Source organism: Brachyhypopomus gauderio, chromosome 1 (genome assembly GCF_052324685.1).
Source record: "Brachyhypopomus gauderio isolate BG-103 chromosome 1, BGAUD_0.2, whole genome shotgun sequence".
Lineage (NCBI taxonomy): Eukaryota > Metazoa > Chordata > Actinopteri > Gymnotiformes > Hypopomidae > Brachyhypopomus > Brachyhypopomus gauderio.
The window spans coordinates 26959217-26982236 of NC_135211.1; the positions used below are offsets into that span (position 1 = coordinate 26959217).

Sequence of the window (23020 nt, forward strand, 5' to 3'; positions counted from 1 at the left end):
GTATGTATGTAATGAATGCATATAAAAGAACACCTTTCCCAAATTATATTTGTCTTATGAACAAATTTAAGGTAATAAGTAACATGCATTTAGTTAGGGTTGTGTCCAAACATTTGGTATGTGTATATGCAACTACACAAACAAGTGTGAACACATCTATATGCAACCACACAAACAGGTTTGATCTCATCTATAATGCAACTACACAAACCTTTGGCTCTTTGTGCAAAACAACAAAAACAGTAATTAACAGTAACACAATTTTCATCACAAAAAAATCCCCATCTACTCTGCTGTCTGAATGCAGACGTCCACGTTTGATCCCTGAACAAAGGCTCGATCACGTCTTCAGACTCGTGTTTTTCTGAGACCTGCTAAATAAGATGTCTAAAAAGTACGATGACACGCAAAAAAAAAAAAGGGGGGGGGGGGGGTCAGAGAATTGTGGGGGGGGGGGGGGGGGGGTGTCTTTTCTCTCTCCTCCTCGTGCCTTTCAGAGAGGCGAGGTTTAAAAAGCAGACTCTTTCATCGTGGCTCTCTGGGCCTGAAACAGTCCAGTTATTGTGCCGCCAAGCAAAAGGGTAGTGTGGCATTTATCTGAGACACAAGGGTGGGGGTGGGGGTTTGGGGGAGGGGGCAGGGAACGAGGGGTAGGCACAAACACACTCCGAATAAAGAAACAGAACAAGAGAAAGGAATAAAGGATGTTTGTGAAGGGCCTCTCATTTTCATGCAAAAAAGAGAAAAGCCTTACAAAACCAGCCCTGCACCGCCACTACCAACCACTCCGGCAGGCAAAGCACTGAAAAAAGAACGATATTTTAAAAAATGCCCCGTTCCCTGAGCCAGACACACTTCTATATCCAATCCTGCATTAGAGGCACTGCTTGTGCATTGTGTCAGGGAAGTGTGTGTGTGTGTGTGTGTGTGTGTGTGTGTGTGTGTGTGTGTGTGTGTGTGTGTGTGGGGTACATGTGAAAGCCGTGTTAGAGTATAGACCATAACCAACACCATTGCCGTCACAATGCTCAGCCCTTTGCTGGCGTATCCTTGAACTGCAGGATAAACAGAGATCTTTAAGACGAGAGCTGAGAGCTGTGCATCTGTGGGGTTACCATGGAGACCAGGCCATCCTCTTTTGTGTGATGAGGAGCACAACAGGTAATTCTAAGCAACTGCTGGTCCCGGTATTGAACCTGGCGTGGTCAACGGCAGGCTGGGGGGGGGGAGGGGCTGTGGCAGATGAGCTCACTGGAGCTTCCAACTTAACAATAATAACTGCAAAAAATCCTCAAACAGCAGAAACAGGTTGCTGTGAAGAAGAACCCTGACGTATACACCGAGACTGGCACTGGCAATAAAGTCTCTAACCACTCCAGTTGTGAGAGGAATCATTGGTAAATGGCTGAGCTTGTAGGATTATAATTTTCTTTATAAGAATTAGCCGTCTTTTAGTAGCGCTCGTATGTGGGACGAATGCTTAGAATGTATCGTCACCAGTTATATGCATCACAAGACAAACGGCATGGCGGTTGTGAGTAACAGAATTAGTCATCGTAGCAAACATGCAACAAGTTGTATGAACTTCCAGAACTTTCTTAAACAGATCTGAAGTATCGCTGCCAATTAGTACAGAGCCGAGCGAAGGTCCCCCCCCCCCCCCCCCCCCCCCCCCCCGTATACACAGCGGTGCCCGGAGGAAGAAGAAGACCAAGCCTTCACCTTCCGGGACATCCTGCGGACGGGTAGCCCTCTTCCCAGCAGGCCACGCTGCTCAGCCAGGCCTGACGGAGCACGTGCTCTCTGCCTGCCACAAACAGGATACACACTCTCAACAAGCCTGAACAGGGAGACAAACGGATCGGCTATAGAGGAAGAATCAGCGCCATTAAAGAAGATTAGACAGGACTGAAAGGAAAAAGACAAACGGGTGATGAGAGGACATAGAAAGGAGGGACCGGCAGGTGGTTCCCCTCCTACGGAAGAGCTGACGGAACAGAAGTGAAAATGAATCCCCACTACAAAAAATCAGGTCTAAAAAAAAAAAAGACATAAATCAACTTGTTGCTCACACCTGCAATTGCTCTAGATGTTTTTATCGATAAATAAAAAGCTAAATTAAAAAAAATTCTATTCAAGAGAGGAAGTGTGTTCCAGATGTGAAGCAGAGTTTTACCGTCGGCCCGACTGTAGTGCACAGGCAGCCAGAAACGCACAGAGCATTCATCTCCAGTGCTCCAGGGTGTAATTAGAGCAGTCTGTACAGACGAGAGTAGGCGAGGCACGGGTCAAGAATAAGGGAGGAGAAATGGACAACCACTGTGGCATGCAACATGGTGCCATGCTGACAGTGAACGTAGAGGAAAAAACAGGTGATTGGAAAAAAAATTCTGAGAATGAGCGTAATGTTGGTGTGAGAACATCTCTGCTAATGCTCCCCGATGTCATGGTCTCACTCTCACCATCTCTCTCTCTCACTCACACCCACACACACACACACACACACACACACACACACACACACACACACACACACACACACACACCTTCCTGATCTTTCAGATTTTGCCGTACCCCTGTACAATAAGTTGGCACAGACATTACTGAAATTCAGTACTGCTAAAAAGGTACCATGTCAAAAATCAGCTATAAGTCATTAGATTAAACACTTCCACTGAAGAGCTTCGTGCCATGCAGCCGATCTCCCAAACTCAATTCAAGTTTAGGCCTGGACTCCAATTAATCCCCAGTACTGATCTCCAAGTCACACTTCACTATAACCAAAGACTAAGCCTGGACTAATTTAGTCCAAGACTGAAATTGTCCTATTATGTTTAAGCACTGGCTCCAAACTTTATTCCGCATTTCAAGAGGTAATTAGACATCTGTAGCAATCCTGTCTGACTGGTGTTCCCAGATCCATATAAATCTAAAGATGATGTTTAAAGCCATGCTAATTAAAACCCCACTATGTAAATACCTTTTAAAATAATTTGGTACCTTTGCAGACTTCTATCAGAAATGATTTAGAGATAAAGACTAACGCACCGGCACATACTACATTCTCCTATGAATTTTCACTCTTTCATTCAAAGCACTAATGACTGCATGCTTCAATCATAGTGTCGGATGAGTAAGATAAGGCTGTCGACGAAGCAACCAAACCAGTTATTTCTTATTCACCAGGAGTACTGATATCAGGCTGTCGCAGTTGAGTTAAGCGTTTGAAACCGGCACTCTTTAAGAGTCTAATTGATATAATTAAATAAAGATTTAATAATTGAGTTTAAACATTATAATCAAATATCAAAAAGAGATTTTTCAAGCCTTCTGCTGTTTCATTGAAATTACAGCTCCTGCATTATCTGTCTCTGGGCTATAACTTCACTCCAACATAAATATCTAACAATCTTTGGGCCATTTGAACCAAATTATGAGGGTATGGTGATCTAGTAACTTATGGAAGTGTACGAATAGTCCCTGTGTTCTCTCATGCAATAGAGCGGGATATGCAAATCCGCGGGGCGATATTTACATGCTGTATTCTTGCTGAGTGAAAGCCCTTGCTGTACTAAAAGGACTGTTGTGAATTATTCAAGTTTGGAAGCCGGATGAATACACAAACAACCTTCTCATAATGAACTAAAACGAAGTCCAAACAAATCTGTCCATGATATTTGCACCAACACCACCATCAATCTAAATTTGTGAGGTCAGTTTTTCCTTATCTTATCTGTTCTGACACTACGATGCATTGTGCACACTTTTGTGAGATAGAAAGAGTGTGTTTGTCTCAGACAAAAAACAGACTCTTCCTCATACAGCAGATGAAGAAACAGAAATTGAGCCATCCAATTAATTAGTACAATTAAATCACTGTGAAAACAATATATACAAAGAAAAAAATTAAAGTGTAAAGTGTAAATTAAGAAAATTCAAATTGTTGTGTATTTTAGAGAATAGGGTAGCAAATTTTACGGATGATGTGACCTTCATGAACAAACAAATCAACCCATTTTTTTTCTTTTTAGATTTCCTGGTGTCATGTTCTTATTTCTCATTAGGAATCTCAAAAACACAAACATTCTGTGAATTTGCTGCGTTCTGCACAACTATTTGTCTTTCCCTCCGACCGCCAAGCGACACACGGGCGCAGAACACACCCAAACTTAAAAGGTCCTGCTAAAGTCATGTTCAAACATGCAGACTGGTGTTTTTCAAACATCTCCATCACCTCTGCACACCTAAGGAAACCAGAAAGCAAGGGGCTTGACAGGAGAGAAGGGCTGAGAACAGTGACCAGCCCTGCCTGTCCTTATTTGGACTAAAACCTGTTTGACAGTTGTGTGTGGAAGCTGTAATTCAAAGGGATCGGTTTCCTTTCATTATAGTTCAAGCAGATTTACAGGTTTTAGTAAATACTACAGTGTGAACACTGCCAGTGCACACTGCCTGCACCGTATAAAGAAAACTTAGCACAGCTGTGGTTGGCAGGCTTAATTATAAATATGATACAGAGGATAAAACTGCAACCAAAGTTTTAAAAATTGCAAAAAATATTTTGCCATTTTTCAGTCTCCGGGAATTAGTGACATTCTACACAAATATAACTGAAAAAATTGCCACAATTTTCTTTTGCATGATTTTCTTTTTTCCCCCCTATTATCTGCACTTAAAGCCGCCCGTCTGGTGTGTGTGGGACACTTCATACAAAGCGCTGTTGATCAAATTTAAGAAAAACAGGTGCCCATACTTAACTAAGCTACAGTCTGGGAACATTTAGAAAACTGAACCGGTCCTGCAGTGCACACACAGCCATTGTTTCCCCCCAAAAACAAAATTATTTAACACTATGACCTTTTAAAAAAACAAAAGAAAACAAACCAAAAAAAGCCTTGTAAAAACATAAAAACAATGTGGCAAGTGTTACGACGCAAATTTGCTGAAAGCGGGCGAGGAAAGTGAGAGGCTTAGCCTTACCTAACACAGACACCTTTCTGCTGACACAGGGACAATGACAGGCTCGCTTGGCAGACGCGTTTGTTCACCTTTTCTGCAGCTACTCAATGAACTCTATTCTTATGGCAGGCTGTCAGATTTCCGCTGTGGGTCTGTCCTCATGTCATTCTCCGCTCGGGAGGGAACGGTAGGTGGTAGTGGGGGCAACTGTGTGGGGGGTGGGGGGGGGGGGGGGTGGCTTCCTAAGCATAAAAGTTTCCTTGAACAAAGAAAACTGTAGTTCATGCATTCTATTTAGATTACATTTCGATTAAGTGCAACTGGGAATCCAGTTGTAAAATGTAGCTGCATAATTTTTGGAGGACTTAATAATGCATATAAATCAATGAATAATGCATTACAAATGAGCAATGTACCAAAACTGCGCTTTGTAAATAAAAAAAAGGAATTAGTTCTCAATATGGTCCTTGACACAATGACATACTGTACCTTAACTAAGGGCCAGTGCATTGAGGTCGTACCCATACACTTGAACAGAGAAACAAAGCGGGCTTAGTGAAAGCATGAAGAGCCCACGGTGGCATACATCACTGTGGGACCTTTCTCTCTTGTGTGTTTTTTTTTTAAAGGCCGGCTTGTTTGATTTCGCTGGTGTCAGGGCAGACCCAAGGAAGCACACTTCATACGCCATTGTTACTGCACTCTTGCTGGATGTCCAGTTCAATAGGACGGCAAAGACAATGAAAGTCCAAGCAGTTGAGGTCAAAGTTTGAATGCATGACAGAATGTGCCTTTGTCCTGAAGTCCTGTCCAGCATGGACATAAGCGTGAACTCACCAGGATATCATGATGAACATTAGTCTTGTCACTTCTCGGCTGAGGCTGATACCGTTAATTACGCCCACCCCCCAACACTGCAGAGGGTCCCCTGAAAGAGCCATACCCATGAGATCTACACTGAACTATGGATCCGCACTGTCTTGCATTGACTTCTGATTTCCTGCTCAAACTAGTTCACCGTATAGATCGCCTGACGCTGACAAACAGCCCTGGTCAGGGGCCCAGCGTTGTTTGTTTACATCAGTAATGCTGTTTTCTGGGAAATTAGCAGCAGATGAGGTGAGGAGAGAAGTTAGTGGTGGAGGCAGAGTTCAACAGAACAACAGGCCCACCACACAGAGAAAGGAAGAGAGGGTGACAGTACACAGGCCACAGAGGTGGTACCAGGACACGGTCCACAGAGGTGGTACCAGGACATGGTCCACAGAGGTGGTACCAGGACACGGTCCACAGAGGTGGTACCAGGACACGGTCCACAGAGGTGGTACCAGGGCACGGTCCACAGAGGTGGTACCAGGACACGGTCCACAGAGGTGGTACCAGGACATGGTCCACAGAGGTGGTACCAGTGCACAAAGGCTGCAGAGCAGCAGTCAGGTCTACTGGATTCCAGCTCAGCTGTGAGAGAAACTGCGATAACCACAGGAATTAATTTAAGGCTAAGCACTCAAACATCAGAGCAAGGCCCAAACTGCACCAGACATGATCCTAGTTCACTGTGCCTGACTGTGCACGGGCTGGACCAAAGGGGAGACATCTATACTGCACAGGACAGCGTCTACTGCACCTTGTGAGTGTGTTCAACAGGCTGCGTGGAACAGGCTGCACAGGAATTGTGCAGGGGCAGGGGGAGATAAGATCTACTATCTATATATTATCTATTTCCTCTGCCACACTAATTAGTCATCTGTCCTCCCCGGGTGTTACAGACATAAAGGAAAAACACAGAAAAGGAAAAAAACTAAACAAAAAAGAACGAAAGGGGAAGGATGTAAGCAGAGGAGAAACAGAAATAAGAAGGAGCACACGAAAGAGAAGTAGAGATGGAGAGAGAGAAAAGAAGAAAAGAATGGTGGAGGGAAAGGTCAGGGGCTCCCCGCTGACAGACAGCTTTGTGCGTAGTCAGCCACTGTGAAGTCAAACACTGCCGGCCACTTTGCCAACTTCCCTTTAACGAGCGGCTGCCATGCTCGGGCTATGGCACTACGACTTGGTCGGGCTCCGGCACCTACGGCTGTAAACCGAAGGGAGTCACGGCTCGCCCGCCTCACGGGGAAACACGGCCATGGTTACTTCAACGCTGACAGGAGTTGTTCATTTGAACCCTTCAGCCACCACACACACACACACACACACACACACAGCAAGTCCTGCACTTTATCAAGATACTTTTTACACTGGGTTGAAATGTGATGTGAGCCATTTCATTAAATAAATTAAAAAAACAATACAGCAAACATGCTTGATGGTATTTAGTGTACACAAGGAATCTGACATCATGGCAACTCCAAATATGTACACTTAAACCGAGCAAACACTAAACAAATCGCAATAGAATTCTTCCAACAGGAGGCTTGGCAGGATACACGTTTTACAGCACATCGCTTTTAAAGCTACGTTTGGTCCTGGAAACATATCCCACGTGGTCACACATTATCCATGCTGAGACTTTTCGCTGATAATGAATTAGTTAAACTGTCATGTTTTGCAGGAAGCCTGAGTCACTGGGTTTAGTAACCCAGTCCTAAGTCTGCGGCTTCTGTGTTTATACCTAACTACACTGATGCCGCTATTAGCAGAAAAGATCTCGCTGTCCTGGTGTGTCCCCTCCCAAAAGCTCAACTTCGCCAGTCTTAAAGTTGGGTCTGTCAGAAGTGAGCCATTGCCTGTCCACGTTTTAATACAAACTCAGAACTGAAAGTACAGCAGTAGCTTCTGTTATCCCCACAGAAATGTGAAGCCCATTATCCCCTATACTACTGATGTCAACATTACATAAATGCATTAAGCACGTCACTTACTAACGTTTACCGAAACCCCGTTGATCGATCTAAAGCATTTACTTGGCTTGGAAACCCGAGTTCGCGCCTCACAAAGGTGGCTCAAGTCAAAACGAGTCGTTAAGTTTTTGTTCTGATAGGGAAATACTTCGTTTTGAGGTTAGTAACGTTGTGAAAGCTGATGCCGACGTGTTGTGGTCTACGCGTCAGTTCTAAACGTTGAAAGTTTGAATGGTTGCGCCACTTTTTTTGACTTACCACTCCTGTGGAAACCTGCTGGCCAAAGTTGCTATTCCTCCCTTTCCCAGTGTAGTCGGTGAAAACGCGGATGCTACAATGCCGCATGCAAAACGCGATTCTTCCCGTGAGCCCAGATGTTGTAATCAGTGACATGCGTTAAATCGGCCACTGCGCCAGCACCGACCGCCGAGCTCTGCTCTTTTAGGCGCTGTCCCGTCTCCCTGCGCACCCAAGTCACTTCGTCGTGTTGTGTTTCCAACATTCTCCGTCTCCTGCCATTCACCTCCCTCTTAAAGGGAAAGCTCTTCAGCGGAAGACGACGGGAAAACCTGCTGGAAGCCTCAGAAAGGAGGGAATGCTTCACTCAGTGTAGCCTGTGCCATCTACGCTGGTAGCAAGCGGTTAAGTTTAGCCTCCGTTATCTCGTGGTGAATTTGACTTTCTGTTGTACTTGGACACAGTTATTTTTTTATAAGTAAGATTAAGACTGAATCTTATGAACAAGCACTTGACCACTGTATCGTAATCTGTGTACACATCTGACAAAGTAAGCAATAAATAAAAACAGAAAAATTGAATCATTAACACCAGAAAAAAAATCTGATCGTAAATAAAATTTGTGTCATTTAATTATGGAGGTTATTTCTTTACAAAATATAAATAAATACAAGTAGACTTAAAATAGTGAGGTCTACTGTAAAATACTGAATTATAACAAAAGATTACTGAGCAAATGCTCAATTATAAGTGAGCTGAACGTTGGGTTATTAGTCTCAGGCTCTTTGGGATCCGGGCGCCCCTCACAGAGCCCTGTGGCCCTGCTCATAACACGAGGATGCCATCTACATGGGGGGTTATTCTGCTGCTCGAATGATCCAGGTGAACGTACCGGTGAGCCCTCACACCATTACGCTCTGGGTTTCGTAACGTCTCTTTCTCTCACTTTTTTTCCCCTTGCCGGTGCGCGCACAGCTAGCCACAGCCTCGCGGGGCCGCGAGCCTAAAGCCATTGTGCCATTTCTAATCCCCTCTGTTCCCGCCTTTGTGTGGCCTCACAGCAGGAAGTGGGAGCTGGCCAGACAACAATTAACAAAAGAGCTGTGAGGAATACAATTAGCCATCAATAGGAAACCACAGGCCTTTGTGCCTGTTTCCATGGCAATGCTCGACAACCACTATTCCAGGATTACGGAACCTTACCCCCCCCCCCCCCCCAATACACACACACACACACACACACACACACACACGCACACAAGCCTTTCTCTCTCTCTCTCTCTATCTCTCTCTCTCGCTCTGTCTTTCTTTCATCCTTTCCATCTCTTCTTTTCCCCCTCAGCCCCCCGCCCCTCCCTCTTCTCTCCGAGTCCATCTTTTCTCCCTGACCGGGCTTTCTCTCTCTTTCTTTCTGTGTCACTCTTGTCACCACGCAGCTCTGGGGCTTAGCCTATCCCGTGCGCTCGAGACCTTTGTTCGCTTGCGCTTCTTTCAGCTCCTCCACCTTTGTCTACCCCGCTGGGTCGAGGTGAAGTTGGTGACTTTTTCCCCCGCACTCCCTCTTTTCTCTGCGTTTGTCTTCAGTACAGAAGATTGTCTAGCGCGGAGCTTTGCTAGCCGGCTAGAGAAACGGGGCGATATACTGATCCACTGTTCCGAGCACACTGAGAGGGGGCTTCTCCAGAAAAGACCTTTATTGTCCGGCCGGGACTGAAGCTTTGCACTTGCGCACAGGGACACTTCGCATATAAAGTAGAGAATGAAGTCCTGTCTAAACCCCAGTGAGGCGCTGGATCAGTTGATGCAAATAAATCAAGCATTGTATTCATTACATTTAGAAGTTCTCATTATTAGAACGCTTGCTTGGTTTTGTACTAGAGCAGTGTGGATTAAAGTGGTATAGGTGCTTTCCTTTTGAAGGCGTCAGAGCATCATAAAATAAAAGTCTATGGGATTAACGTGCTCATGCAATAGTTGTGCACCGTTGTATCTGGCATATGAAGCAGTTGCCTGTCTACTAAAATAAGGAGCACAGTGCCCGTTACTATCCAAGTCCCACTGTTCATAATGAAACATTCTTTGCATGGCAGTAACCAAGCAGTTTATGGAAGTCTCTTGCTGGCAATCATGTGCAATTCACATAGTTTAAGGACACAATAGGCCACAACAAGCAATGAAGACAATGATACTAAGAACACAGCAGAACGCAAAATTTGAAAACCTTTACCAGGTTTACACAGTGATGCTTATATCTCACTGTGCAGCTAAGAGGACTTTGCATTTCTCTCATTTCTCTCTAACTCCAAAAGATCTTTATCTCAAACTCCATGCAATTATTATTGTTCATTTTTAACTTTCATTCATTACTTTATACCACTATGTCCACTGTACCTGGCAAAAGAAACAAATGAATTTTAACAAACAACAAAAGCACAATTAAATTTTATATAATAGAAAAATATACACACATATATGTATTCCTAATATATGAAGAAGAATCAAAGATATTTCACTGTTTTGTTCATTTCCTATTCCTCTTTGTAATGCATAAACTAGGGAATATGAGACAAGCATTATACTATGTCCCTAGGCTAATCTTGACATTATTAAACATGATCCTTGTTTAGTCTCAAAGAGTAGAGTTCAAAACACAGTGTACCCTGTCAACACCTGTCTCCTATAGCACCAGTGTATGTGGGCAAAGCACTCCCTTTACCTGCATCTCCCAGTGCATGATGGGACTATCACAGGAAGAAGTGAACATGTACACGTGAAACATAAAACCATGTGCATCACCATTGTCATGCTGACATAGTATACGTATGGGATATGAATTTACATGTTTCTCATTCATGTAAATGCAATTTTACTTGACCTTTGATCCTTCTGTCAATTGGACACGAGGCACTGTGGTGTTAAGGCATCAGAGATGCACCTCACTGGGGTGTAGAGAGGAACAACTGACAGAGTGACAAAACCACAGTCAAATAACAATTTTGCTTTGCTGTTGCAATTTTTGAGAGTGTTCAAACTAGCATGGATGTTCTGCCTGTGTGTGCATTTCACAAAATAAGACCGAACCCACCATACCCTCGATAAACTGCTAACGAAACGTGGAAAGTTTATAGAGTCAGGCAAACGTACAAACCGCATTGGATCTGGGTTGATAGAGAACAGCATACGTGACAAATATTAGCAAAAAAGAGACCATGAATCCGATAGCATCGAGAGCACATTATTTCTGAGAAACCATTGGAAGACCGCAAACTATTCCAATTTCACTTCCGCTGGCAAGAAAAAAAATACAGGCAGTTGTTTTCCTCACTTGTGTAAAACCATCTGTGGAAAAAGATCTAAATGGAATGAGCAAACAGCCCACAGCATCACAATGTCTGGGTCTGGGTTTGGGCCTGAGTGACCCAGTTGAGGGCAGAATCAGGTTTGCAGGCAGGAGAGTGACGAGTGGGTTCCGTGACACAGAGGTCTCACACCTCATTTGAAAGATCTTCCTGTGACATAACCTCAGTTTGCACCTGAAACAACTCTCATGGCTTAAAAAACTGCAGAACTGGACCATGCAAAGTGTAACACAAATACAAACAGGACATGATGGAGTTTATATTTGCACAGTGATAATAACAACATGCAGAATGTGCTCTTACTTCACATGGGACTTAAGGCCTAATAATCTCTAGTTCCCGTGCGTTACCCAGGAAGTAGGCACCCATACCACCACAGCATTGATCAGTGTTACTTCTTGCTGAAGAGTGTGTTTGAAGTAAAACAAAGAAGAAGAGTGTGTCAGAACTGAAACAAAATGGGGAACAACAAGATAGGAGGACAATTAAGACACAGAGAACAAAACTGAATCAATACATGGCAGGTGAGTCCCGTTAGCACATTCTATATAATGGGAAAAGACAATAGGACTTTGAATTTAATGATGACAAAGAAAACAATGTACAATGTGTTAGATGTTCAGAGTGCCTAATATTCGCCCTTGTTTCTCTCTTCACAAACACAGGTCTCTTTGAGGCACTTAGGGAAAAAAACCCCATTGCATGTTTGATGTCACAGCACAAAGGCCTGTGTGAGAGCACCATATGTCATGAATGCCATAGAAAGCTGCCTTCTCCAGGGCCTCCATTACGACCACCCAAAAGGATCCACCACCCCCCTGACGAGAGAAGCGGGACGCCAGGTTCGTGCAGCATCCGTGTCCTCCCGCCCGGGCTGGCCCGGGCAGTTCTGGTGCCGGTGGTGAAGGCAGTTCGCTCCATCCCTCCTTCTCCGCCCACGTTGCCACTTCAGTTTTCAGGGACGCGGGTCGTTTGCAGCCACCCGCAGTTTAGGGCCGAGCGAGGAGGAGAAACAAACAAAACAAACAGTGGCGGGGATGAAGGGCCAGTCTGCTGCAGGGTATGAAGGGAATATTGGCAGTGCCCCACACAAAGCAGACCCTGAAAATAGCCCCCTAGCACAATGAGACCTGCCACTCCGTCTATGAGATAATGTCTAATTGAAAACAGTGGGGCTATTGTGCTGCTGTCACCAGACCCATTGTCCACCGCACCCCCCCTCCTCCTTTTTTTCCATTGACGCGGCACGATTGTTCCCTACTATTGTGGCGATTGTACCCCCCTCCCTCCCTCCCTCCCTCCCTCTCTCTCTGTATTGTTATAATTTCATTACTCGTTTGTGTTTTGTTCTCCATCTCCTTTTGCTCCCCTGCAGATCCTTTGTTGGAAACATTTGGGCACTCTATCCTAAATTGTATGTGTGTGTGTGTGTGTGTGTGTGTGTGTGTGTGTATGCACAAGTCTATTTCATGGACAAATAAACAGGACACTAGATGCAAAAGGTGAAAAATTACCTATTTTAGCACCAGTGAGGGTGATAAGTCATTTAGTAATTTGCATACAGCAATAAACATCACTAACCCTTTCAGTAAGCCCATTTGTCTACTCATGTAAATGGTTAACTACGTATACTGTTTATGTTAATAACAACTCACAAAGCACAAAGCTTAGAGCACTACAGCTAATGCATTTACATACCTGCACACATATCGTCAGGTGAGCGCTGTACTTAAGCAATGGGCGCAATGTAGTGTAAGTAACCCGGTTTGCTTTGACACATGGCATGAGAAATCGTACATAAAATGCACTTTTGTGACCTCGTCCCTCTTTAATGTTAAACACCCTGACGGTGCTGAATTGGTGCTGAAATGCAGGCATGCTTGGAACTCGTTTGTGATTTGTTCAGACAAAGGACGGCCTGCCAAGGGGACTTCCTCACCTTGAGTCCAGCTCTGGACCACTGCCCACCACTACCACTGCACAGTTAAGCCAGAGAATAAAACAATGAAACATGCTACTCCGTTTCCTTGGGTGAAATTTCAGACAAAAGGCCTTATCAGACCTGCATATTATTGTAAGTGTTAATTGGAGGACTATGAAAGTATTATGCATTGGCACTACTCTGTTAAAACAAGATAAGAAATGTGTGAAGGTCATGACCTGCTTGTATAAAGAGGTCTTGGTGAAGAAGATGATGGTTTTTCTAAAGCAGGCAAACATTTGAGGAGGTTTTGTGTGTTCTGTTTGACGGTTCTCTAAAGTGTTCTCCATCCATGTGAAGATAGACCTAGCAATTCGGCCGTCATGAGTAAATGTACTGAATCCTGAGGATGTGTGTGCATTGGTTATATACTGTCGATTTATTTACTTATTTTGTTTCAGTCATTTACTTGCATACCGGACTTTTGCCAATTATTGTAAATTAATAAAATATAAAGAACACATTAGTGATCTGACTAACATCAAGGAGCAAAGCCAGCTTCCCAACGGCCAACAGCAGAGACAGCAACTTTGGATTTAAAAGCATAAAAGCACAACCTTCCTCTGAGAGGTGAGCATCTTGACGCAAGGACTACACACCATGCAAAGTAGGCCTGAGTGTTTGTCGATACATGACTGGCGTATATATACACAGAAGCGGCTTCGCGTACGCACCGAGACGTGAGATGGAGTCACCTGGTTACTAATAGTGCAGGAGACAAGTCAGGCAGAGCGACAGAAGACAAAGGGCTGGCTCACAACAATCGGTCCCACAGGGTCGGGAAGGTCTCTCGGGAGCGGGACAGCGATGTGATCTGGGCCACGTTTCCGCAGGCAGAGCCCAGAGGGCCACGGTGAGCCAACCCGCTCTTGGAGAGGCCGACAAGGGCAGCGAGTTTCCCACAGCCCGTCGGCGTCAACAGGACCCCCGGCCCCGTCTCTGGGGCCCACGAGGAAAAGGCACAAAAGCCTCTGGGGTCAGTTTGGATGAATGATTTTGGTGACAGACAGGCAAGTTGTACGTCTATAGACATAGCAGTAGCAAAACATAGCTGCCAGCATTTTGGAATAAGGCAGAGAGGGATAAACAGAACGAGACTGAGACACAGAGACAACACTGCTTCAATAGGCCAGCAGTTTCATTTGCATGTTTTAATTTCCTCTGCATTTGTAAATATTCTGACATGTAGGTAGTAAAAGTTGAATCACACAAGACCTTTCAGTAATGCTTAAACCACTAATAGCAGCTACTCTATCTGAGAATTCACAATATACTCATTTCCTCGCAGAGATAAGAAGAAAGCCAGCTGCAGAACCACTGCGGTTACGGTCCACAGGCAGCCACCGAGCGCCCGCGGCTGCCTTACGAAGTTTTGCTCATGAGGGGTCTGGAGTTAGCAAACGACTTCCTCCCCCCCAAAAAAAAACATCAGAGCTGCATCTGTTACTCCTGTTTTCCACGTGAACTTGCAAAAAAGTGACTGAGGTGCCGCTTCCTTCTCGGGCTGCTGGCGGTTTCTATCTATAAAGTTGCCTCACCACCACCTCCTGCCGTGGGGGAGGGGGGAGGGGTCCCGCAGCCCGTTTCTGAAGGACTACAGCACGCCTCGCCTTTCTGATTCTGCTGACTTGTGGCTGCTCTCATATTATCAGATTTTTATCTTACTTCCCGTCAAGGAAGGCAGTCTTTATTAATAGCTGAGGCTTCTGATCTTTCTTCCTTGTAATGATAGGCCTGTAACATAAACAAATGCAGGATCACAAAAGAATTAACAGGTGGAAATTACTTTCATAGCTGATCATATATACTCTGTTACACATTGTCAAAAAATCTTTCCAAAATTTCAGGTGCCCGATTATCTTACACTGTATAAATTGTTTTGGTTCACAAACAACTTAGAAAACTAACTTTGTATATTTGAATTGTATGAAACAATATTCTTGGAACCCAATTAAAGTCTATAACAAGTCTATATCCCAGGAAAGGATTATCAATATTCAACTTGCAGATTTGTGCGCCCTCTTATGGTTATGCAACACACTACACACACAGGTAACATTCATATTCATTATTCGTTCTTCAAATTTATGCTCACATTCATCTTCATTCAGAACCTGCAGCACTACAATACCACACCAGCAGCTATGGGAGTTCCTAATATGTGGGCCAGGACATTATTTGAACTTTATTAAATGCAGAAGACTTTTAGTGAATTGATACAATTTAAAGGAGCAATATGTCTTTTTTCTCCAGTGATGAAACAGCCATTATAATGACACCTAGTGGTCTAGATGCTTTAGAGACTCTGTACTTAAACCTCTGTGGGGGACCCACTCAATAGATCATGAACTGGTTATTTGAGGACTGCAACTCAATTTGACCTCATGTGAGCTGCACTTGATAGAAAAAAATACTGATATTTTTCATTACTTTTTGTGGGTAAAAATGATTTATTGCTCCTTTAAGCTATTGATGTAAGGGTGATTCCAGTTTAGCAGGAAGCTCTTCTCAAGTGAACCAAGCCCTGTCTTGAAGGTCTAACAACCTGCAGTGTTTAAGGCCAAACCTAATCAACCATCTCTAATTCAGTCATTTAAAGTCTCCAGAGTAAGATTTAACAAAGCAAAATTACTTTAGCTTTAAAAGGTTCATGACCAAAATAAACCCTCAGAAAACTGGATCAGGAACCTTAGTAAATGTTGCTATGCATTTTCAGTGCCTTGCTTGGTAAGATACAGCCCAAGGTAAGCTTTGTTCAACAAATACACACGACATTCTCTTCTGTAATTTTACTAATGTTTTAACGGTTAAGGTTCACATTCCAGAAGATTTATTTTGTAAAAACAACCTTATTTTCAACAACCACAGAGCTAGGGGTGTGTGTATGCACATGTATGTATATATGTATGTATATTTCTTTCAAGCCAAAAACCACTACACATTTATATCAACACAAAGGCTTTTGTACAAAAAGTGATAGAGCAAATCTTTACAAACCCTGGTAATAAAACAGATGCTAAGACCCACAATAAATAAACAAAAATCTGCCTGAAGTAAAGAAACAAAACATTTTTTATTTTGTTTGGGTACAAATAGATCACTTATGATAAGCATCACTTGGGTACAACATAAAACATGACAAAACAAAACAAACCAAACGCCACCCCTCATTAGAACCAAAGATGGTTCGTTCCAGCCGCATGGTTAATTTGACACGCTCTGTAGCAATGTGATGTTGTCCCCTTTCAGCATAACCCTCCCTGTTGGAGAGAGGAAGAGTCTTAAGAAACCGTCAGGGTTTCTGTCAGGAAGAACTTTCCACTAGAAATCGGCCACCATACACTACACGATTTTAAAAAGTGTTCTATCTTTTATGAAAGTCTTGAAAGACTTCTTACCCAGGGGTTTCCTGTTCTTCGTCTTCATATGAACTTCCTCTGCATCATCCAGGACTAAGTTCATGTACTCGTCAAAACCCTGTAGTCAGGGGGAACAAAGCAACAGACAGCAGCACAGGTGAATTTCACTCACAGTCTGAAGCAGATATTCATCATCTGCATTTAGGTAAAAAAAACATTTACAAAGTAAATGGTCAAGAGGGATGAATAGATTGCAAAGGTTTGGCAAAATAGTAGGGCTTTCAACTACTGTATTGGAAAAGAACTTCCAAAGTTGACCTATGTATTTCTTGCCATGATTGTTTTGTACAGTACAAGTCCTGGTAATGCAGGACACATCCCCAATTCCAGCACGTTTTCTTAGTCATGCAGAATGCAGAAGATGACAGAATTAGATTAATGGGTCACTGATTGTTGTTTTATTAGTACACATATTTCAATTTATTTGAAATCCTAAGCAAGGGGGCGAAATTTGACTAATGCACTCAAGTCTTAATCTACCGACAACTACGACATGGCAATATTTAAACTGAATGATCATGGTATATACCCATTAAAATATCATATCCACTCTCCCAACCCCTGCTGCCTGTGCTCCTTAACCAACAAGAACTTTCAAAAATCAAAATATTGTCAATTTCATATTAAATGTCATCATTTGCCAAGAGAGAGAGAGAGAGAGAGAGAGAGAGAGAGAGAGAGAGAGAGAGAGAGAGAGAGAGAGAGAGAGAGAGAGAGACACCACACACATAAGGTGTTAGACAATCGTTAGCAAATCCTTTCCCAGACCCACAAAATATGTGAAGGCATTAGGGTCAAAGAAACATCACTTCTCTGCACTGCTGACTGTACTGATGTCCATTCTGTGCCAGTACTGATAGGATGTTTATTAATAGAAATAATTAAAATACTTTTGGCAGTTTTGACACATTTGTTGGAGATGAACAGAAAACATTGCTGTTTATATTTTTTAAGATTTACATTATATATCTTCCCACACTAGTGCAGCTTGCAGGGGAAAAACTTTCCATCAGAAAAAGGACAAATAATGAATGAATGATATACTGAATGATATGATGAATAATTGGTTAATGAATGATACTGGAGCCACATACAATTAAAAAACATGGCATTCCCCAGTAGCTCAGTTAATTAACTAAATCTCAACAGCATTCTCCATTAGATTACCAAGGTGCAGATGTTGAGGAAAGTAAAGTTAAATATAGATATGCAGCCCTGATCACTCAGCAAGTGGAGGGACTCATTATCCCCATCTCTAAGAGGTTAAATGCAGTGCTACTGAGAAATGTTCTGAGGGAGGGAGGATTTACACAGACACAGAAGAATGTTCACTCACAATAATACAGCCCTCTATCCGCATGTTGACCTGTTCATAAAGCCACACCTGGATACGGGAACGCTGCAGAAAGGAGAAAAAATATTTACCAAGAACTCAAACGTGAAAAAGAACCATAAAAAGTTACTAATGCTTTCCACATTAGAACCAAATGTTATAGATAAACATATTGCAATTATTATATGAGCTGTAGGTTTAATAAAACATATAGGAAATTAAAGAAAATGTCAATTTACTCAGAAGGTATTGCAAATGAGACTGGCCAAATGTACTCACAGCATACACAACACTTGTATGATTATAAAATAAGGATTACACTACAAAGGCTCGTGGGACTAAGACTTCAAATATGGCAATAACACATTAAAAGGACAATGAATAATTTTAAAAGCGAAGTGTACTTACATTTTGCAGATATCTGAAAATAAGATTCTGAAAAATTAAGTCAAGGACCGAACCAACACAATACAACACAACACAACACAACACATGGCCTTTTAACAACTATAAACCTTACTTTTACACTAGCTAACTAGCTAGCTAACAACTCTAACTACTTAGCTAACAACTCTGCAGATACTTACAGATTTTAGACCGAGGAAAAATTTCCTCGGTCTCAAATCTGTAAGTAGATCATGCTAAAGAAATACTAACACTGTCAAAACCCCGAAAACAACATAGCTAAGATTGTAAGTTAGCAAGTATGCAAGGCTACTCCGTTACCTGCATCACCAACCAAACGACTGGGGTGTTCAGATACAACCCGGCTAGCCGTGTTAGCCTCCCGGCTAGCTCGTTAACCATCGTTTACAGTATGAAAGGATACGATCGGTTGCACCATAACCTTCTGGACTTTTTGTCCTTGTCCTCTGTACGCCATCGTTTCAAAACTGTAGCACACACTCTTGCAGACAGTTATTTTCTCAAAGAAATATGGCACTGATTGGCGCGCTAACGAAAGCCTCACGTTGTTAATGCAACAATGGCTGAGTACAGGAAACAGACTGACGTTAAAGCGCGTGTTACTACTGCAGCGCCGCTAGTGTCTGGGAGGTAAATTGCATCGATTTCGATTAAGACTTTACAACTTTACGTCGCCTTCTTGTGGTATATAAAGTGTCCGGGTAAATAGAGCGAGTAATGTGTAACATCCAATGATTGTGTCAAACCTGCAAATGTTGAACTTTTGGATTGCAAACTTTAATACAGTAGATACAGCGTTTATTCAAATAATTCAATTTAGCAAAACGAATATTTTAATAACACAATTCATTCATAACACATTTTCATACCATCGACTCGGGCAGGATAGGGTTAATTGCAGCACTTTTGCCCTATTTAATTTTCCCTCAATGCAAATGCTGCGGAGTCAGGGGAACTTATTCTGAAACGTCATTATTAGTTGTGTAGATACTGACGACATACGCAGAATTTGTGACGTAAAGCGCATGTCGGTTGTTGGCCAGTGTGTCAGTTCTGTTGTCAAAAAGGCGCTCAGAGGTGAGTATAACAGCAACTCGAAAACCGTTTAAAAATATATATTGATTAAAAATAAATGTGGACGGTAGCGGTCTCGTCTGGATTTTTTCTGTCAAAATGAACGGGGATTGCAGTAGTTGCATATATTGTAAGTTAGCCAAGCTTATTCATCTAGCTAGTTAAAGGCTAGCTAAGCTAGCTGCTCAGTCTTGTTTTGAATCAGCCAGCCAGCTACATTGTAGATGGTGAGCCGGTTTTATCTTTTGGCTAGCTGTCTGAAGTGTTTATTATTAGCCATCTAGCTTAACATTTTTAGATACGGCCTTGTGATCTACTTCAAGAGGAATCGGACAACATTCATTCATTTCTGAGTGAACTAATACATATTGATTGCAGTTGGCTGCACCAGTAGCTAGCTGGCACTTGCGCATGGCTAACTTGTTACAACTCTTAGAACAAAGTGAACTTGCTTGGGTAGCTCGCTAACCTCGCTGTGTAACCTGAATGGCAGTGTACAATGAACAGCTCGGTGTACCTTTGTGCAAGTTTGTTGGGTTTTCATTCGTTCAAACTCAAATTGTTAACAATCCACACTACAAAGAACACGACCAAGTTAGGTAATACGAGGGCTTTTGCAATCGGGGCACCCACATTTATATGCGTAAGGCTCTTTAAACTACGTTTGTTTTAAAGCAGAAAACGTAACGGACTCAGGATGCTGCGTTTGCGGTGTAAGGCCAAGAATGGGACGCATCTGATGCAAGGCCTCACCCGCCAGTCCTGTGTCCAGGAGCTCAAAGACAAGGTTGAGGAACTGACGGGAATACCGTGTGACGTGCAGAAGATCATGGTGGGTTACCCTCCCTCTAGCTTGGATCTCCGCAATGGAGATGCCTATCTGAAAGACTACCCTATACAATCAGGTGAGACCTTGTATTGGCAGAAGGTTTTGAGCTAGCCTGACTGGATTGCCATCTCAGAGTACCTGTTGTCATAATTAGTGGTCAACTGACCCATAAGATTTTGTTTGGGTAAGTTAATTAGTACTGAGGGACTGCAGGTCCCTCTTTGCAGATATTAGGACTCTACCAAGTGAGACCAATAATGTATTAGATGTGTGCTGGGGAGAGAAAGTCAGCACATGTGCTCACTAAATATGGAAGTAGGGTAGGGAGATGATTACATCGTTCAGTTATACTCCCAACACAGCACATGAATAAACAGGTTTATAGTGTATAGTCTTTTGTGCCTGGGTAGTTGGGTAGTGGTTATTCATCTGCTGCCAACAGTTTGGTCATACTCATGTTCCTCAAATATCATTTGGATAATCCCATCTATAAAAATTTAATTTGCTAACGACAGTAGCATGTGGTTATTGGGGAATACATGTACAGTTGAGCTGCGGGCATGAAGTCCGTCTTCGCTGACCTTCCATGTGCATCTTCGCTGTTTTGAACCATTCTGACAGGAGACACGCTGATTGTAGAAGAAGAGAAGAACAAGCCAAAAGCCCACAGCAACGCTACTGTTCTGAAAGGCCCACTGCTGGACTCCGGCCCTCGGCTGGAGCGGCGCGTAGTGCCGGCGGACAACTCCTGCCTCTTCACCAGTGTGAACTACGTGGTGGAGGGGGGCGTGTACGACCCGGCTTGTGCCGCCGAGATGCGCGGCCTCATCGCCCAGATTGTCGCCAGCGACCCGGCCGCGTACTCTGAGGCGGTCCTGGGCAAAAGCAACGATGAGTACTGTGCCTGGATCCGCCGCGAAGACACCTGGGGCGGCGCCATCGAAGTGTCCATCCTCTCCAAGTTCTACCAGTGCGAGATCTGCGTGGTGGACACGCAGACGGTGCGCGTGGACCGTTTCGGCGAGGACGCGGGCTACCGCAAGCGCGTGCTGCTCATTTACGACGGCATCCACTACGACCCGCTGCAGAGAGTGGATCCCGGCTCGGACGCGGCGCCACAGACTGTGTTCCCCGCGGCGGACGACGTGATCCTGGCGCAGGCGCTGGAGCTGGCCGACGAGGCCCGGCGCAAGCGGCAGTACACGGACGTGAACCGCTTCGCCCTGCGCTGCATGGTGTGTCAGACCGGGCTGGTGGGTCAGAGGGAGGCCAGGGAGCACGCCAAGGAGACGGGCCACACCAACTTCGGTGAGGTGTAATGGCCGCCCCTCCCCACTCATGGGGACCACTGGCACCTTCCTTCACTGCCACCTCAGCATGTCTGCCCTCTCCTCCAGCTCACTACATTACGGCCGTGTCTCCCGCTCGGTGCGGCTCTGCGGTTCTCTACCTCACATGTGTTATCCCAACCCCCCCACCTTCTCAGTATTAATTACTTTGGTCAACACTGGGTTTTGACATTTCTGAGGTCTAAAGCATTAAATTAAATTTCATGTGTTTCAGCACAGTATTGTAAGTTTTTTTGTTGTTCTAGCAGTTCAGTGTTAACTAGCGAGGAGACTCTGTTCAAGCCAAAACGTAACTAGTTATTTTATTTGAACCTTGCAAAACTCGCATAGCAGATAGGATCATTGCATTTTGTGCAATCCATATTTTTGAAGTTACACTGCATATTTTCAGAACTGTCAACAGCACTGTGTGGTCTTATCTACATGTGGGCAAATTCCCACAGTAAGTAAATTCCCTTAATTGAGCACTGCGCGATTTTGGGAATCATTTCTCTAATCACTGACTCAATAACAGCTTACTTGAAGTAGTCACAAAGATCAAATAAGATATTTGATGAGCTGTATTCTATGTTTGTATGCATCTTTATTTTAAGATATGGCAGGTTCTCATTGGACATATATGATAAGCTCAAGTATCTGATGCGCTTTGGTTCTGATAGTTGGCTTCCAGGAGAGTGGATTGTATGTGGTGGTTTACAAATGGTGCTGATTGTGGACTCATGCATATATGAAACTGTATAGACATTTATCTTGGATTAATAGAACAAGGTTTGTTTTGGTTTTTTTTTTTTACATCCGGCCATGCAAAACACCTTTATGCAAAGTTCTATCAAGTGGCTATACATTTTTTTGTAAAAATAAGTGTTGGCGGCAGTGTGGGTAAGGTTTGTTTTTTTCCACAGTGGAGAATTAGACTTTTTCAATGTTCTGAAACACTGGGATAAATGTTTTTATTGGCTTAGCCTACGATAATAACTAATATGAACGGTTAAACTACACATAGAATGTACAGAATGTATAGTTCTAATATTGTTGAATACCATGACAACCCAATACATTTGCAGTCAGGTACTGTCCATACAATTCAATACTTTCCAAGTTATTTTATGGTTTTAATATAGTGGCACTGTGAGGCCAAAGGATCTACACTCATGTCATGCAAATCTTTTGGTCAAATTTGAAAACCTTCATACCCTTTTACATATTATTAATGT

General features: G+C 43.4%; 3 protein-coding genes across 5 annotated transcripts in view; 1 reads left to right on the plus strand and 2 right to left on the minus strand.

The window, feature by feature from the left end:
* Nucleotides 1–8383, minus strand: part of sox13 (SRY-box transcription factor 13) — a 26173-nt gene extending 17790 nt beyond the window's left edge. The window contains exon 1 of one of the 2 annotated variants that reach the window (XM_077006656.1): nucleotides 8058–8383. The gene's annotated coding sequence lies outside the window, so the exon portion shown is untranslated. Of the gene's footprint in view, nucleotides 1–4980; nucleotides 5112–8057 lie in introns of those variants that run through there. The other variant, XM_077006667.1, reaches the window with a different exon arrangement.
* Nucleotides 8384–16430: 8047 nt separating this feature from the next.
* snrpe (small nuclear ribonucleoprotein polypeptide E) lies at nucleotides 16431–19143 on the minus strand. Its single transcript, XM_077006702.1, has 5 exons — nucleotides 18958–19143; nucleotides 18537–18563; nucleotides 18132–18194; nucleotides 16775–16853; nucleotides 16431–16636 (listed from the first exon to the last, which is right to left on the minus strand). The coding sequence occupies exons 1-5, from the start codon at nucleotides 19009–19011 to the stop codon at nucleotides 16581–16583; spliced, it is 279 nt and encodes a 92-aa protein (XP_076862817.1). The 5' UTR covers nucleotides 19012–19143; the 3' UTR covers nucleotides 16431–16580.
* A 348-nt stretch (nucleotides 19144–19491) lies between these two features.
* Nucleotides 19492–22894, plus strand: yod1 (YOD1 deubiquitinase). 2 transcript variants are annotated; one of them, XM_077006689.1, is made up of 3 exons: nucleotides 19492–19631; nucleotides 20304–20533; nucleotides 21079–22894. In XM_077006689.1, the coding sequence occupies exons 2-3, from the start codon at nucleotides 20326–20328 to the stop codon at nucleotides 21774–21776; spliced, it is 906 nt and encodes a 301-aa protein (XP_076862804.1). In that variant the 5' UTR covers nucleotides 19492–19631; nucleotides 20304–20325; the 3' UTR covers nucleotides 21777–22894. The 2 variants fall into 2 exon arrangements, with proteins under 2 accessions (XP_076862804.1, XP_076862795.1); XM_077006680.1 differs by having other exon boundaries at nucleotides 19530–19631; nucleotides 20307–20533.
* Nucleotides 22895–23020: the final 126 nt, after the last annotated feature.

Coding starts and splice junctions, on each gene's coding strand:
- snrpe (XM_077006702.1), bottom strand. CDS start 19,011: ATGGCGTACAGAGGACAAGGACAAAAAGTCCAGAAGGTTATGGTGCAA. Junction 18,564..18,957: donor AGGTTATGGTGCAACCGATC/GTATCCTTTCAT, acceptor TTAATTTTTCAG/AATCTTATTTTCAGATATCT. Junction 16,637..16,774: donor GAAGAACAGGAAACCCCTGG/GTAAGAAGTCTT, acceptor TCTCTCCAACAG/GGAGGGTTATGCTGAAAGGG.
- yod1 (XM_077006689.1), top strand. CDS start 20,326: ATGCTGCGTTTGCGGTGTAAGGCCAAGAATGGGACGCATCTGATGCAA. Junction 20,534..21,078: donor AGACTACCCTATACAATCAG/GTGAGACCTTGT, acceptor CCATTCTGACAG/GAGACACGCTGATTGTAGAA.